At 44.8% G+C, this 17,983-nt stretch overlaps 2 protein-coding genes across 2 annotated transcripts; both read right to left on the bottom strand.

Annotated features, from left to right (window-relative positions):
- Positions 1-67: 67 nt before the first annotated feature.
- On the bottom strand, positions 68-8,595 carry si:dkey-78k11.9 (P2Y purinoceptor 1). The gene is made up of 2 exons (XM_049018004.1): positions 7,881-8,595; positions 68-584 (listed from the first exon to the last, which is right to left on the bottom strand). Exons 1-2 carry the CDS (start codon positions 8,565-8,567, stop codon positions 522-524), a joined length of 750 nt encoding a protein of 249 aa, XP_048873961.1. The 5' UTR covers positions 8,568-8,595; the 3' UTR covers positions 68-521.
- Positions 8,596-10,837: 2,242 nt separating this feature from the next.
- ccn5 (cellular communication network factor 5) lies at positions 10,838-17,871 on the bottom strand. Its single transcript, XM_049017997.1, has 5 exons — positions 17,716-17,871; positions 16,473-16,689; positions 15,863-16,111; positions 13,497-13,717; positions 10,838-12,244 (listed from the first exon to the last, which is right to left on the bottom strand). The coding sequence occupies exons 1-5, from the start codon at positions 17,767-17,769 to the stop codon at positions 11,942-11,944; spliced, it is 1,044 nt and encodes a 347-aa protein (XP_048873954.1). The 5' UTR covers positions 17,770-17,871; the 3' UTR covers positions 10,838-11,941.
- Positions 17,872-17,983: the final 112 nt, after the last annotated feature.

Raw genomic sequence — 17,983 nt, forward strand, 5'->3', positions numbered from 1 at the left:
AACTGAATCTAAATTCTAGAAAATATATTTCCATTACTGTGAATTTTCACATGAAACGGCTCTGAGCTTCTTTTTCCCGTCTTTATTTAAATAATTAGCAAAATAAAAAAGACATTATGTTGGCATGTTACATATTTGTGTATATAGTATTTAGTTATGCAATGTGGACAAACTTGGCAATTTTTTTTTTAAAAGAACCAGTTTACATGCGTCTGTTGCTTGTATGATGTCTTTGTCCCAAAAATGTCTTGCATTTCTCAAAAAAAAATCTGTCCGTAGGTGTTAAGAATACAGAATATTTCCCACTGAGCAAAGATAAATCCAAAATACTGTCACAACTTGGATTTGGAGCAGATTAAAAACATCTATTAGCCTTCGTGGACAAGGTGTGTGACAGAAGAGCTCCATCTGCCATCTGTCTTGGCAGGTTTTCTACACTTTGGTCCCTGAGACCAAAAGTACCAACACTCCCGGAAACAGGGAACCGGTGGGACTTGGGCTGCTGATTGGATGGACGGCTTTCAGGATGACTGGGAGCAGAAGACAGATTCATTCACAGAGGACTGAGAGCCCAGAGCAGGGACCTGGAAACCGAAAAGGGGCAAGATCAGAAATCAAAACCACAAGAAACTGACGAAAATAGACAAGACTTTACCGTTTTTTTTTTACTCACTGCAGTTTAGAGAAACACAGATTAAATTCATCATCTGAAGAAAAGGATTCAGATTCGCAGAAGTGTGACTGATTTTCACATATGATAAGAATTAGTAAGTTTCTCTTTCAGATCACACTACAGATAACCATGATTAAGTGTTGCAAACAAGCACATCTTACTTTCACAAGATGTGAATCAAATGACTGTAATCAGGGCATTTTTTTTATATAGGTAATCATTAACCAACACACAGAGAAGTTGTAGCTTCTAAATCTCTGCAGAAATATTTACAGAAGAGGTATATGATTATTAAAGGTATATTACAGTGAAAACGTCCCTTCCAATGACGGCTACCGCTTGCGTTTATAAACATGAAACTTCAACTCATTCAAACGTCTATAAATAGTAGGCCTTGTCCTCTTGCTCTTTGTACAAGTATAATGGAGGGAAACAGTCACAGAAAAGCACTTCACATATTCATAAATGTGCGACAGCAGCGCGACAGCAGTGTGGCAGCAGTGTGATAGCAGCGCGGCAGCAGAACGACAGCAGTGTGGCAGTAGTGTGACAGCAATGCGACAGCAGAACAACAGCAGTGTGACAGCAGAACGACAGCAGTGTGGCAGTAGTGTGACAGCAGAACGACAGCAGTGTGACAGCAGTGCGACAGCAGAACGACAGCAGTGTGACAGCAGTGCAACAGCAGAACGACAGCAGTGTGACAGCAGCGCGGCAGCAGCGCGACAGCAGAACGACAGCAGTGCAACAGCAGAACGACAGCAGTGTGACAGCAGAACGACAGCAGTGTGGCAGTAGTGTGACAGCAGAATGACAGCAGTGTGACAGCAGAACGACAGCAGTGTGACAGCAGTGTGACAGCAGTGCAACAGCAGAACGACAGCAGTGTGACAGCAGCGCGGCAGCAGCGCGACAGCAGAACGACAGCAGTGTGACAGCAGTGCAACAGCAGAACGACAGCAGTGTGACAGCAGAACGACAGCAGTGTGGCAGTAGTGTGACAGCAGTGTGACAGCAGAACGACAGCAGTGTGACAGCAGTGTGACAGCAGTGCAACAGCAGAACGACAGCAGTGTGACAGCAGCGCGGCAGCAGCGCGACAGCAGAACGACAGCAGTGTGACAGCAGTGTGACAGCAGTGCGACAGCAGAACGACAGCAGTGTGACAGCAGTGTGATAGCAGCGCGGCAGCAGAACGACAGCAGTGTGACAGCAGAACGACAGCAGTGTGGCAGTAGTGTGACAGCAATGCGACAGCAGAACGACAGCAGTGTGACAGCAGTGCGACAGCAGAACGACAGCAGTGTGGCAGCAGTGTGACAGCAGTGCGACAGCAGAACGACAGCAGTGTGACAGCGGTGCAACAGCAGAACGACAGCAGTGTGACAGCAGTGCGACAGCAGCGCGACAGCAGCGCGACAGCAGAACAACAGCAGTGTGACAGCAGAACGACAGCAATGTGGCAGTAGTGTGACAGCAGTGCAACAGCAGAACGACAGCAGTGTGACAGCGGTGCAACAGCAGAACGACAGCAGTGTGACAGCAGTGCGACAGCAGCGCGACAGCAGCGCGACAGCAGAACAACAGCAGTGTGACAGCAGAACGACAGCAATGTGGCAGTAGTGTGACAGCAGTGCAACAGCAGAACGACAGCAGTGTGACAGCAGAACGACAGCAATGTGGCAGTAGTGTGACAGCAGTGTGACAGCAGAACGACAGCAGTGTGACAGCAGTGCAACAGCAGAACGACAGCAGTGTGACAGCAGTGCGACAGCAGAACGACAGCAGTGTGACAGCAGTGCAACAGCAGAACGACAGCAGTGTGACAGCAGCGCGACAGCAGAACGACAGCAGTGCAACAGCAGAACGACAGCAGTGTGACAGCAGAACGACAGCAGTGTGGCAGTAGTGTGACAGCAGAACGACAGCAGTGTGACAGCAGTGCAACAGCAGAACGACAGCAGTGTGACAGCAGCGCGACAGCAGAACGACAGCAGTGTGACAGCAGTGTGACAGCAGTCCGACAGCAGAACGACAGCAGTGTGACAGCAGTGTGATAGCAGCGCGGCAGCAGAACGACAGCAGTGTGACAGCAGAACGACAGCAGTGTGGCAGTAGTGTGACAGCAATGCGACAGCAGAACGACAGCAGTGCGACAGCAGAACGACAGCAGTGTGGCAGCAGTGTGACAGCAGTGCGACAGCAGAACGACAGCAGTGTGACAGCAGTGCAACAGCAGAACGACAGCAGTGTGACAGCAGTGCGACAGCAGCGCGGCAGCAGCGCGACAGCAGCGCGACAGCAGAACGACAGCAGTGTGACAGCAGAACGACAGCAATGTGGCAGTAGTGTGACAGCAGTGCAACAGCAGAACGACAGCAGTGTGACAGCAGAACGACAGCAATGTGGCAGTAGTGTGACAGCAGTGCGACAGCAGAGCGACAGCAGTGTGACAGCAGCGCGGCAGCAGCGCGACAGCAGAACGACAGCAGTGTGACAGCAGTGCGACAGCAGAACGACAGCAGTGTGACAGCAGAACGACAGTAGTGTGACAGTAGTGTGACAGCAGAACGACAGCAATGCGACAGCAGAACGACAGCAGTGCGACAGCAGTGTGATAGCAGTGTGACAGCAGTGTGATAGCAGTGTGACAGCAGCGCGACAGCAGCGCGGCAGCAGAACGACAGCAGTGTGACAGCAGAACAACAGCAGTACTACGCCACATTTGAATTTTGGCTTTTAGGGGTTGGCTGAATGAGGTGACATGCATATTTTTGTGACCGTGAGTAAGTGAAATTGCATTTGTCTGCAAATTTACATACCTCAAATATCAGACATCACAGTTATTTTGTAAAACTGTGGACTGGATGTTGCATTCTAAAGAAAAGCCTAAGTTAGAATTAACTTAGGTACAGTGTTCTCCCATCTATCGCGGAAGTTACGTTCCAGACCCATCAGCGATAGGTGAAAATCCGTGATATAGAAAGACCATATAAAGAAACATTTTTTTTTATAGTTTAAGCCTTAAAGTACCTCTCCCACACGCTTTAAAAGCGATAGGTGAAAATCTGCATTTCAGCTGGGGCTTGATAGCTGAACCGCAATATAGCGGGTGATTGCTGTATTGACAAAAATAACTTGTGGTTAAAGTTGCACATTTTTCATGTGGGGTGGTACAACTCATGAAAAATTATGATAATACTGTAATATGATAAAATTCTTTAACTTTAAAACTGTATGTATAAACTTAATATCAAAGACAAAAGTTTGTGCAGGTGTCCAAGCAGCAGTATGTTTGATTTTAAATGCGACGTCAGGTAGCGCAATCGCAATTCATATTACTACTAATCATAAATACAAAAAAATTGAATAATTTACAATGTCTGATGTATTGAAGACTATTATATGGTTTACGATAATGGATGTAGTATTTTTTACATCCGCCCCATTGTTATGTTTCGGTTGGTGAAAACCATTGACATTAACCCAGGTCAAACTATGGAATGAAACTCCAGGCGTCGGTTCTCAGACTTTTCTGCAAGACGAGATGTTTTTGACTTTAAACACTAAAGTCTTTGCACTAAGTGGTGCGTTTGTGTCTGTCGTGTGTGACACGCTGTGTACTCATGTTGGCTTTCATACAGGATGTGCTGTAGGCCACAAGATGCAAAGTAGAAGGAGAAGCTGTTCTGTAAAGGTTCCATTTTACTGCTTTTGAAACCTTCATCCAAAGTGTGTATGACTGTACTTGACCTCACTGAAGAAGTTTAAATGACTTGTGGATTTCACATTCGGAACTAGGTGGAGCGAATGAAAGGAGGCTTCCCGTGTGTCACGAAAACAAGTTTTGTAGTGCTTGGGTCTGTTTTGGTTAGACACCAATTTGGTGCCAGGACCTGATGGTGATAGATGAAAGGCTTATTTTACACTATATGGACAAAAGCATTGGGACACCTGGCCATTACACCTACGGGAAATTTTTTGACATCCCATACTGAAAGCATAGGCATCAACCTGAAGTTGGGCCCCCTCAATCTTCTGGGATGGCTTTCCACAAGATTTTGGAATATGTCTATGGAAATTTTTGCCCCTTAATCCAGAAGAACATTTGTGAGGCATTTTTGTTGGAACACACCAAAGTCACCCACCCTTGCTTTATGCACTGGGGCACAGTCACAGCTGGAACAGAAAAAGGCCTTCACCAAACTGTTCCCACAAAGTAGAATTGTCCAAAATGTCTTGGTATGCTGAAGCATTAAGAGTTCCCTTCCCTGGAACCAAGGAGCCTAGCCCAACCCCTGAAAAACAACCTCATACCATTATCCCTCCTCCACCAGACTTTACAGTTTGCACAATGTAGCCAAGTAGGTAACATTCTCCTAGCATCTACCAAACCCAGATTCAGCTATCAAACTGCCAGGGAGACAAGCATGATTCGTCACTCCACAGTGAGAGCCCAGTGGTGACATACTTTACACCACACCATCCAACGCTTGCATTGCAAGATTGGTGATGTGAGGTTTGCATACAGCTACTTGACCATGGAAGCCCATTCCATGAAGCTCCCAGTGCATATTTTTTGTGCTGGGGTTAATGCCAGAGGAAGTTTGGAACTCTGCACTTACTGAGTCAACAGAGCGATGGTGACTTTTATGCACTATGCACCTCTGTACTAGGTGACTCCACCACTACTTATACCAAAGGTGGCATCCTATGACCGTATCACACTTGAATTCACCGAGCTCCTCAGAACAATCCATTCTTTCGCAAATGTTTCAAACCCTGACTGCATGGATAGGTGCTCGATTTTATACACTTGGGCAATGGGTCTGAATGGAACAGCTGAATTCAGGGATTAAGAGATGTGTCTCGGTACTCTTTTCCATATAGCGTAAGTCATAATCACATCAGATCCCTAAAAAAAAATAACATGTGAAAGACAGGACTGGTTTTTGCTTCAGGAACTGTTTTGTCACACTGGCATTTTCCAAAGGCTGACGGAGAATTTTTGTGGTTGGTGAGAATGGCCAGATTACATTCTACCGGAGTGATCTCCAACCTTTTGTGCAGCGCGAGCTTCTTTTAAGAGCAAAATAATCCTGGGAGGTACCAAGCAGGGGTCGTTCTGGGGGGTCCAGTGCGACAGCACCCCTAAATATGTAAATATGTGGACCTCCGAAACATGTATGCTACTTGGGTCTGAAATTAAAGTATCATTATTGTTAATATTATAATTATTTACATTTATACATGTGGGCTAACATTTTGTGCGATGGGAAGAGGCGAAACACAAACATAGGGACATTTTCTTGACCATCTCTTAATGTGGGTGCGCTGTGGGGTCGTGTCGCTTCAGCTGGTCAAAAGCGAAGTTAACGATCAAAAATAGTCAAGGTTGAGGACATATCAGAGTGAGTTACACATTTGTAAAAGCTGTAAAATGTGACTGCAAAGCATTGCATAAATTACATTGATTTTGCTTCTTAATGCTGACAATCTAGTACAAGACATACTTGGAGCACATTACGGTCAAATGCATCTGGCCCCCCTAACAGAACAGCTTGCCTCAGTCTGGCCCCCCAGTTGAAATTATCTAGAATCGCTGTTGCTACCAAGTTGCTGCACTTTTGACGAAGGGGGGGTTGTCCCTCTCAGGTAATAATTTTGCATTATTTAAGCAAGGGTGAGGGTAGAGGGTGTTGGACGATTGCAGCAGAAAATGTCACAATGATGATTGCAATCAACAGAATGGAGACAATACATCTATCCCTCCTTCCATCCATCTTTTATCCGTTTACACCAGGGGTCACCAACCTTTTTGAAACTGAGAGCTACTTCACGGGTACTGAGCCATACAAAGGGCTACCAGTTTGAAACGGCCTCCTAAACTTATCAAGTATAATAAACATGTTTTAAATACTTTTCTTTTTACATGTTGTCATTTTCCAGTCTATATAAATGCAAATGTGATTAAAGAAGAATAGCAACAAGATAAAATAAAATTTTAGACGCTGCTCACTGGTGAGTTATGCTATTTTTAGAACAGGTCCGCGGGCGACTCCTGTGCTCCTTGGGGGCATCCTGGTGCCCGCGGGCACCATGTTGGTGATCCCTGGTTTACACTAACCAGCATTGTGGAGCGACCTGGACCATATCCCAAGTAGCTTAGGGCACAAATCATGCCTGGTCGAGGTATGAGGAGGGTAGAAAGTTGTAGAAAGTTTTTTTTTTTTTTACAAATAAAATCCAGATTATGCTCCATAAACATAAATCACTGGAATGTTAATGCTTTAACCTGTATGCCAACTAATGTTCAGACTAATTAACGTGAGCTGAAGTGAGTCAGTGAAAAAGTTTGTGAAATAAGAACTTAAAATGGTGGCCGTACAAGTACAAAAGACATTAACTATATGGAGGTCCCTATGGGCCATAGAGTCCAGGAACTTTCCGGCCTCAGTCTGATCCTCAACATGAATGTCTAACTGGATTGGGGTCAGGTGACTGACTTGACCGGTCAAGAACATTCCGCTTTTTCAGATGCAAAAAAAAATTAAATATAATAAGCAGTTTGGATTTAGTAATCGCTGTTTTCTATACTCCTAAAACAAGAACGTATTACAATTTCAAGCAAGAAACACACCATCAAACATACATGACTTTTGAAAACAAAACAAGACAGCGTACAAAAAATGAACAATATAAACATTATGTTTTCCCCTCTAAACACTAGACAATCTTGAACCATTGAAATCAAGGTAACAATAGCTTAAATGCGTCAATAAGAATAATATAATAATAATAACAGTAAGGGCCAATAGGAAAAGCTGGCCATCACCATCAGGCAAACATTTAATATAAATCCATCAATACAGTATGTGATTTGTCTTCTTCGAGATCAAACCTAAGCAAGTTGTCTCTCAGGGTTATTAATAATAACTATTCTGCTTAGCTGTTCCAGAGAGTCCCTCGCTCTTTTTCTGATTTTTTTCAAGTGCACATGGAGATCGTCATAACCGTTTAGATACATGAGTGGAACGACGGCAGGGTTCAGATACGCAAGGCCACGGCAGACCTGGTAAGCTAAGTAGATTTTCCTAAAACTTTTGTAGCAATGTCCTTCCTCTTGCAGGACTCGGGTTTTCAGGTTGAGGTTGCGAAACACGTGAAACGGGACGTAACAAACAGCGTGCAAGAGAGTTATAGTTACCACAAGTCTCAGGCACTGTTCTTTCAGAGTAACATCTATGTCATTTCTTCTAGAAAGTACCACTGCCACATGTCCATAACACCCTAAAAAGACCAGCAGAGGGATACCGAATCCAGTGACCGTCCACCAAATGCTGTAAGACAAGTACTCTTTGAGGCGTTCATTTACTGTGGTGTCGAAGCAGAATTTTTGGATGTGCTTCGGTGTCTTCTCAAAGTATAAGTCAGGAGTAATCTGAACACAGACCACGCACCAGACAAGGACACTGAGAGCCACAGAATGCCTCTCAGTTATCTGTCCTTTCACTCGCATGGTGTGGACAATACCCAGGTATCTGTAAACGCTGATGCAGGTGAGGAAACCGATGCTGCTGTATAAATTCAAGTTGAAGCAAAATCTGGTGATTTTGCAGAAGGCTTGTCCAAAAATCCAAGATTTCTTCGTTTCAGCATAGGCCAGAAAAGGCAAGGTGAAGATGTACAGCATGTTTGAAATTCCAAGGTTAAGGATAAAAATCCTAATATTCCCAAATTTTTTCCAGGCTTTAGACACGTATTTAAAACCCCAAGCATTTGCAAGCAGACCAACGACAAACACCAGCCCATATATCGTTGGCATGTAGATTTTCGTAAAGGCTTTGTCAACTTTGCAAGTGCCATTCTTCGTCTCTTTCATTGTTATGTTCATGGTGAAGATGATAGTTAGGAGGGTGGCGTCAAAGAACACTGGTACTGAAAACCTTGGTGGTGCGCTTATGTATAGTCTGCTGAATAGCAGGAAGTGTTTTTTTTTTACACTGTCCCACTGTGGTTTGCTATGGGTGCAGTGCTCTCTATCATTTCTCTGTACAGGGTCTTCAGATTCACAGGAAGTGAGAAAGCCTGATAAGAGGAAAACAAGCTTGAAATTCTACACGTTTCACCAAAAATGAGATGGCAGCACGCTCAAACTGATGTACCCACAAACCTCTCCAAAACAGTTATTTATATTCTGTTCATTTTCAAAATGCTCAGTGTGTGAACATTTGCTAATCACCATAAACATGGGCATTTCCTTAAGCAACTAACAGTGAATAAATTGGTTAAATGAAACATAATTGTAAGAGTCTGCCAGTGTGTGATTTCTCTGGTACTTATTTTAATTTCTGACTCTCAGATGGCATACACTGTATGGCCACTCGAGGCGCACTTGAGTCACACATAGACTTCTGACTTCACTCGCAACTTGTTCCTACTGTAATTGACTTCAGTCTTGATTTGAACTCCTGCATACAAGAAATAACAATAAACAGAAAAAAAACGGAATAAATTAAATCAAGCTAAACTGTGGTTTCCTGTCACACGGAGCCCCTGAACTATCATAGAAACATTGATGTCCTTTCTAACCCTAAGCCTAGCTTCAGTCGGCCTAATTTGGGCACACAATAGGCTATTGTGAAGTGTGAAATATGCTACAAAATCGAGCTAAACTGTGTTTTTCTGTTATATGGGGGCCTTGAATTATCATAAGAACAGGTATTGATGTCTGAAAAAGCTATAACCTTTCCAACCTTAACCCTAGCTTCAGTTAGCTAACCCTAATTTTGGGAGTTAGGGTGACACAACCGGTTGTTGGACAGCATGAAATATGCTATTAAAACAAACACAAAAAACTAAGAACAAACAACAACAACAATAATAATAATGAAATACCACCAAAAACTTGGGATATTAACCATTCATATTCTCGGTAAGGGACTTTTACCCCTATCTTAATGGGGACTTTAGGCCTTACCTCACAGAGGACTCTAGGCCTTACCTCACAGGAGACTCTAGCCCCTATCTCACCGGAAACTCCAGCCCTTATCTCACAGGAAACTCTAGCTCCTACCACATAGGGGACTTTAGCCCTTACCTCACAGAGGACTCTAGCTCCTACCACACAAGGGACTTTAGCCCTAATCTCACAGGAGACTCTAGCCCCTATCTTACTGGGGATTTTAGCCCTTACCTCACAGGGAACTCAAAGCTTAACCTCACAGGGGACTCTAGCCCTTACCTCACAGGAGACTCTAGCCCCTATCTTACTGGGGATTTTAGCCCTTACCTCACAGGGAACTCAAAGCTTAACCTCACAGGAGACTCTAGCCCCTATCTCACCGGAGACTCTAGCCCTTATCTCACCAGGGACTCCAGCTCTTACCTCACAGGGGACCCTAGCTCCTACATCTTCTGGAGGGATAGCATCCTGTTTTACAGATATTGCTGATTTGGTTGTTAAAGCTGGCCTTCAGAGACATTTATTCTAAGTACACTTGTATATCCTTCCTCTGTACATCATCCCCAGTAACAAGAATTTCATTTTTTTCCTTGGCAGGTTGCAGGGAGTTTTGTAACATTTATGAATTTATGTCATCTATGCATAAGAGTACCAGGAGTTAGAGTTAGATATAGCTCTGTGTCATCTGCATCCTGATGAAAGCTGACTTTATGTTTTTTCAACGTTATTTATTATACTTGACAGTGGTAGCATGTAGAGGTTAAATAATATCATGGTGGTGCAGTGGATGTCACTGTTGCCTCACACCTCTGGGACCCAGGTATGTGGAGATTGCATGTTCTCCCTCTGTCGTTGTGGGGTTTCTTCCAGGTGCTCTGGTTTCCCACCCATGGTGCAAAAAATGCATGAATTGGAGTTACCAGATTGCCTGCAGGTGTGAATGGTATGTGTGCCGTGTGACGGGTTGGTGCCCCATCCTCAGCTGTACCGTGCCTTACACCTGTAGCTTCCAGGATAGACTATGGACCCCCACCCACCCCCCCCCCCCCCATGAGACGGGTAGGTACAGAAGATTGTTGGGCGGGAAATAATTTCTCATAATATTAGAAAAGTAAATACAGAGATTTAAATTACGATTTATAGAGATAGATCAACAAAGAAAAATGTCTCATCTCACAAAAGCACAACCACAAGCCATGCAAGAGTAAAATGTACATATTTTTATTACACAAGGGGTAGCAAACATGAAAAGTGGTAAACATTCATATAACAAGAGCAAGTCATTTACAGACATCTTTTGTTATTTTTGTCACTGAGAGACAACTTTGATCAGGTATATTTCTTTAATGTACATCCACAAGGTGGATGTATAATTTCAGCAATTCCAGCAATTCCTATTTTAAAGGATGTCCCACATCTATTCAATTTCAGACGCAAAACATAACATATCATAACTTTAAAACTTTTCAAAACAGTAAAAAACAGTAACAAAGACTGAAACTTACAGTCAGACAAACTAGTTTTGGATAACAGACCTAAGAGGGCAGCTGTTACTTCAAATGCATGTATGGATGGGTGTCCCTCCATGAATCGCCACCTTATCGTGGTGGGGGGTTGGGAAATTGGCAAATTGGTCCTAGGTGATTGGCCAGGCTAGGTGCAGTGCAGAGTAACCCCCATGAAGGAAAAGATTAGGAACCCATGATTTACAATGGAAATTCCTGGTATGGGGAGTCAATGACATGCTTTTCTTTTCACCTGAAGGCTAAACCAGTAGAAAGGCTCATTTACACATTGGATGCTAGATTCCATACATCCTTTTCTGCAGATTAGTAATTATGTAGTATTTTTGGTATCTCAGTGGCAGAGGTTATGGCCAGGGATTCAGTGATATAGAATTAGCCCATAGTACAGGACTGGGCTGGTCATCTGGCAGACTGGGCATTGGGGTTATGGGCCAGCAAAATCTGCTCCTCGGACCAACAAATTCTACAACACAAGTTCTATTTGGCTTATCTATTTAGATGATAAGTCCTATTTAGATTTTCTTTTTAGTTTATTTCGGATAAATTTAAATTTTTTGTTTTAGAAATATTGCAAAAAATTCAATATGATTTTTAAAAAAATATCATGCAGCCCTAGAGTGCATGTGTAAGTAGGTATAGGCCTGTATGGGCAAAAGCAACAGGGCTGATTTTTAATCCCAGTCCAGCCCTGCCTTTCTTCCAAGGACATGGATAGCAGATAAGGGTATGAATGCATGTTGTGGTATTAAAATATGGAAAAGAGATGAATATGGGCACTTAGACGTAGAATAACTGGAATGCAGTGCGGACAGGCGCGGGCCTCCGGGGGGCAGTGTTGAGCAGCTGGGGACAGTGGTAGTGACAGGAACAGGAGTCGACGGCCATGACGGGATGCCTCAGCAGGCCACCTCGCGGGCAGTGGAACATCACCCAGACCGTGCGGGTGCGGTACGGAGTGCAGCAGCGGCCATCGGAGCAGATACCACAGTACCGGGGGCGGTAGAGTCGTATGCTGTGGCAGCCCTGGTACTCCAGCCGTTCCGGCTGCGCAGACCTGTAGCTGGGCTCACAGCGCTTTGGCTGCAGGCACATGCAGAACAGACTGCATTGGAACCTGTGTTGCAATGCTCAAGCCAATATAAAGTCAAGACTGTTTTCCAAATTGACAGGCAGATTTCCCAAATTCCCTCAGTCCACTTCTTTTTGTTGGTGTTTCAGAGATGAGACTGCCGGTGACCTAAACTCAGGCTTCCTCATCATATCTTACAGTACTGGGAACCAAAACTCACTCAGTTGGGGCTATGTAGTCTCTGGCTTATTATCCATCTTGAGTTAATGAATCTAGCCTAGCTTTTACTACAGGCATGATCACTAGATTACGATTGGACCCAAATAGTCACATGACACATGCCGTTAGAACGTATAATGTGTAATGTTTACAAAACATACGGCTTGCCTTAACTTTAAATAGAATTATAATCTTATTGTGTTAATTGTAAAATGAAAATTAGGTTTTGTAACATTAGTAATGTAACAAGAGCTCAACAGGCTGCATCTGCAGCAGTGGGTTGGGGTCGGGTTTGGGCTCGGGTTTGGGTTCAGGTGGATTTCACAATTCCATTTTCCGGAACCACGGCATGAGATGTGAATGATTGTAACACGCTTTCGGTTTCACTATTAGAATTCTGAAGCCACGATTCTAATGCTTTCGTTAATACGGGGTTCCCCCTGGCACAGCTCTGCAAAACTTAGCCACTATCATAAACCATTTACGATAATTACTTGTTCTTTCTGCTGTGAAAAAAAAGTTGTTCTCTGTCACTCTGTTTTTCTCGATCACTTCGCTTTCATGTGAATGCGAGCAGAAACAAACAGGCAAAGCCCAAACTTGCAGGTGTTAACCACCATCCTATCCAGAGTGTGCTCCAGCCTTGTGACCTGTTCTGTCTAAGATAGACTCCAGAGACCCTAGCAAACCTGACCAGCATAAGAGGTTTACCTTTAACAAATTCCAGTTGCAGGGGGGGACCAGGGACAATCATGGAACGCAGTCAGTTGTTCAAAGCCATTCAGTCAACTTCCAGAATGACATAGATTCCCCCAAAGACCACTGTTGTTTAGCAAACTAGTACAACTTTACTTTGAAAGGGGCAAAAATGTTTTTCCAATGTGTCATTTTGCTACATTTCATATAAAAGTGAAAATAGAATAAATTTAATTGTCCACAGTCTACACTATTAAACTTATTTTGTGGTACAGGCTGCATGTGACCAATTGAACAAATAGACAATGATAGGCGATGGAGGCCAAGGGAACTGGGGGGGGCACCCACCTTAGGGACCCTGAGGGGAGCCCCCTGGCAGGGTCGCACCTGGCACAGCCGGCTGTGCAGCTCCAAGTGACAAGCCCGATTCTGGTTGGAAACACGGGTGGATATTCCTGGGCCGCAGGTCTGTGAGCAGGGACTCCACGCTGTGCTCTGCTCGATGCAGTTGGAAAGAGGGACCTGGCTCTGACTGGAGACGTCCATCCTTGTGCCATTTAGCCTGTAGGCTAAATAAGAACTACCCATGTTTCGACTGCAACCAGTTCCATTCCCAAAACATCCATTTTCGTCAGATATAAGAATGCCTGCTTCTCAGTAACCCTTGGAGCTGCTGTCTGTCTGGGAAGTACGAGATTCCCAATCTATTATCTCAAGCACTACGCAAAATATTTTACAGAAAGTGCAGGAAATGCAAGATAAGCTCAAATCAGAGCAATGAGCAGGAGGAGAATAATAATCTTGAGTTTCACATTCAGCCATTGTGCATTTTAAGATTTTTGAAGACGTTTTTCATAGGAAGGAAATGCTCCATTGTAGGGTATAGACTCCCACACGCAAACACCTATCAAGGTCAAGTTAGAGATATCAGTTTACTGAACCACATATTTGGGACTATGGGAGAAACCAGGCTACCCACAATGTAAGGGGAACATGCAAGCTGCACACTCCCAGCAGGGGATGGAAGTCAAACCTTTAAGGTGAGGCAGCAGGGCAGCCCACCTAGTCACTGAAGAAGATGTACTATATGGACAAAAGTATTGGGACACACCGTTTAATTATTGAATTCAACTGTTACCATGGCCCTGCAATAAAATTCAGCACCTAACCATGCAGTCAGGTTTATAAACATTTGTGAAATAATGGTTATTTCTGAAAAGCTCACTGCATACAAACACGTTACTGTCATAGGATGCCACCTTCCTGGTCAGTTCGTGAAATTTCCTCCTTGCCAGATATTCCACGGTCAACTATAAGTGGCACTATTGCAAAGTGGAAGCGTTTAGGAACAACAGAAACTCAGCCACACAGTGGCAGACCATGGAAAATAGCAGAGCAGGGTGACATAGTGCTGAGGCGCATAGTGCGTAAAAGACATCAACGCCCTGTTGACTCATTTACTGCAAAATTCCAGACCTCCTCTGGCATTAGCTACAGCACAGAAACTGTGCCTCTGGAGCTTCATGGAATGGGCTTCCAAGGACACGCAGCTGCATGCAAGCCTCATGTCACCAAGCACAATACCAAGAGCTGGATGGAGTAGTGTGAAGCACACCACCTCCTGGTAAAGCACACCACCTCCTGGTAAAGCACACCACCTCCTGGTGAAGCACACCACCTCCTGGTAAAGCACACCACCTCCTGGTGAAGCACACCACCTCCGAACTCTGGGGCAGTGGAAACGTGTTCTGTGGAGTGACGAAGCATGCTTCTCTGTCTGGCAGTCTGATGGATGAGTCTGGGTTTGGCACATACCAGGAGAACGTTACTTGCCTGATTACATTGTGCCAGTTGTAAAGTTTAGTGGACTAGGGATTGTGGTATGGGATTGTTTGTCAGGGACTGGGCTAGACCCCTTTGTTCCAGTGAAGGGAACTCTTAATGCTTCAGCATACCGAGGCATTTTGGACAATTCTATGCTCCCGGCTTTGTGGGAGCGGTTTGGGAAGGTGCTTTATGTCCCAGCATGACTGTGCCCCAGTGCACAAAACAAGGTCTATAAAGACATGGTTGGGTGACTTTGGTGTGGAAGAACTTGACTGGCCCACACAAAGCCCTGACCTCAACTCCATCAAACACCTTTGAAATGAACTAGAATGGAGACTGTGAGCCAGGCCTTCATAGCCAACATTAGTGCCTGTCCTTATAAATGCTCTTCTGGGTGAATGGGCAAAAATTCCCACAGACACACTCCAAAATCTTATGGAAAGTCTTCCCAGAAGAGTGGCAGCTGTTATAAATGCAAAGGGGGGAGGCAACTACATATTTGTCATGCCCCCCCTCATCTACCTCGTGTGGATTCCCCGTGTTCACCAGCTGTTTCTTGTTGTTGTCATTTAGTCCAGTGTATTTAAGTTCGCGTTTAAGTATGTTTCCCCAGTACGGTCATTAACGTTGTGTGTGTTTTGCAGTGTGTTACTCCGCAAATAAATCCCTTTTGTTCATATTCACGGCTTCCTGCGCTTGCTTCCGTGTGCCAGATGTGACAATATTGATGCTTGTGGATTTAGAATGGGATGGGAAAGTTCCTGCAGGTGTAACGGCTTGGTGTTCCAGTGCTTTTGTTCACATAAAGTAGTTAACAAAAATTTGAAAGCACGAATGAAACAAAGCTCTTGTGATTAGTATCTTGTGTGTGCATCGAGCTAGCGTACCTCGGAGGGTGTTCTGGAGGACGCTGTTGTCCGTATTCTCACAGACCCATTCCTTACAGCACTTCCCTGGCAGCCGGATGTGCTGGGGATGTGGGCAGTCTGCACTGGGCAGCTGCACTTCGTCGCTGCAGAGGGGCACGCAGGTCACACCCCCTCCGGCACAGCGGCATTGCAGGCCACATGACGGCTGGAACACCTGGCCCTCCTGGTACGTCTCTCCATTGAGCTCACAGCCCAATTCCTCCTGACCTGCGGTCCACAAGGGGAAGAACGATCACATTGCGACAAGGGAACCGCCTTGTCAGTGGCGTGATGGCAGCTCCGGGAGATGATGCTCTGCTCAGTAGTTTGTGACACTTCGGGGTGCCGGGCTTTTACAGCGATGTCAGCATGATCTGTCACCCTGCCAGAAGGGCTTCAGCGGAAATATGTCAACACTTGCCATGGATACAAAAGTTGTGATGTTTGCACAGCTCAAGTTGGTGTAAAGGCCACACTTTTCCCAGATTCTACTTGGCATGCCAATCTGGTGGAGTACCGGGTAAGGATGCCATCTCCTTTTTGGATCCTGTCTCTGGCATGGGACACTCGAGATCCCGCAGGTACTCACTGACACACTCTCCTGGGCCGCCTGGAAAGCTAGCACTGTAGTCACACTGCAGTCCCCGTTGGGCATCACACAGGTGTTTGTCGTCACATGTCTCGCCTTGCTGCCTGGCACAGACCCGGCAGCAGCGGCAGCCGTCCAGGACCAGGGGGACACCGGCAGGGCAATGGGGTGGAGACCTGGCACAGTAACAAGGGCCTCCACACATCTGGCAGCATACCTGACACAGAGGTGACAAAGTCAGCACCTCAGCCCTCATTGGCTCACAGACCATCTTGGGCAGCTGGGTGATTGGCTATTTGAAGGGAACTGGAAGAGTCCATTTCCAAAATTGGCACAATGCTCATCCGGTACACTAATCAAATACTTTGACAAATATCTTGTGTGTGTTATGTTGTGTCGGCAACACATTTTACGGTCTATTTGTGCTCAGATGTTTTATAGACTTTGAATACAATCACAGCATGAAAATGTTACGAGACCTGAGACCTACATCCTTGGAATCCTATTCATAGACTAAACCTGTTTCCAATTATTTTGGAGGACTGGAGCCAAACCTGAACACGAAAATTGTACATTGAGAGCTGAACTATTGCTATTCATTTTGGGAGAGCAGATCACTTGCCAAGAATTTTGTTTTTTTTTTTTTTTGGTCGGGAGGGTTGACAGGTTGAACACTGTGTCCCTCATTTGCTCATTGGTCATAAAAATGTCATTGATCCATACTTCTGCTACGGTCACCATTGATAAGCCCGACTACCAGAGTCATCTATGAGCTATATTATTTTTGGACAGTCATCGTTGCTGATTCCAGCTGCCACAATTTTAATATCCCTACAATATATTGCCAAGAAAATGACTTAACATGGATAAAATGTGTCACTTGTGGACTCTGGCAGTGAGATGTGCCTGGGATAGGCTCAGGAATGCTAATGGCTTAGGAGTAAACTTACCTTAGAGAACTATGAAAACACTATACATCACATCATTATTGTTACATTTAGCAATATGAAGTGTTAGTATTGTGATGTTATTAATATTGCATTACCATCCCACATTTACTTAGGAAACTTCTAATACATTTTATTATTCATGTCAATTTTTGCACTTTAATGTTAGACATCATCTAGGATAAATCCCTACTGAAGATAATGTCTGGGGTTGTAACTTGTTCCTAATCTGTCTGGTTCCTTAAGCACATCTCCCCCTGCTGGCTGTAACCCTCAAAGCAGATTTGTAGCCTCACCTGTGAGATTGCGCAGAAGAGCAGAATCCAGGATGGCACAGCGTGCCGCTGCATCGCGTCCCCCCTCCGGCTGCCCGATGCGTAGCTCTTCCGTCCTCCCAGAGTTCGCTGCTGCTGCTGTTCCTGCTGGCGTTTCCACTGACGTTTATAAAGGCCGGCCTCTGATGTCACGGACTGACTGCACTGTAAACAGCCACTGGATAGCGATCAGAAATGTTTCGAATTCCTCATCTCTCTTAGTTATTTCCACTCACTTCCAGCCAGCTCC

This window comes from Brienomyrus brachyistius, chromosome 6 (assembly GCF_023856365.1).
Source record: "Brienomyrus brachyistius isolate T26 chromosome 6, BBRACH_0.4, whole genome shotgun sequence".
Lineage (NCBI taxonomy): Eukaryota > Metazoa > Chordata > Actinopteri > Osteoglossiformes > Mormyridae > Brienomyrus > Brienomyrus brachyistius.

Bases quoted from the DNA above. Each gene is read 5' to 3' on its own strand.
- si:dkey-78k11.9 (XM_049018004.1), bottom strand. From the start codon at position 8,567: ATGAACATAACAATGAAAGAGACGAAGAATGGCACTTGCAAAGTTGAC. The intron at 585-7,880 runs GTAACTATAACT...TTCGGTTTCCAG, and splicing joins AACAGTGCCTGAGACTTGTG to GTCCCTGCTCTGGGCTCTCA.
- ccn5 (XM_049017997.1), bottom strand. From the start codon at position 17,769: ATGCAGCGGCACGCTGTGCCATCCTGGATTCTGCTCTTCTGCGCAATC. The intron at 13,718-15,862 runs GTACGCTAGCTC...GTTCTTATTTAG, and splicing joins CCTCCAGAACACCCTCCGAG to CCTACAGGCTAAATGGCACA. The intron at 12,245-13,496 runs GTGGGTGCCCCC...ATGTGCCTGCAG, and splicing joins CTCCCCTCAGGGTCCCTAAG to CCAAAGCGCTGTGAGCCCAG.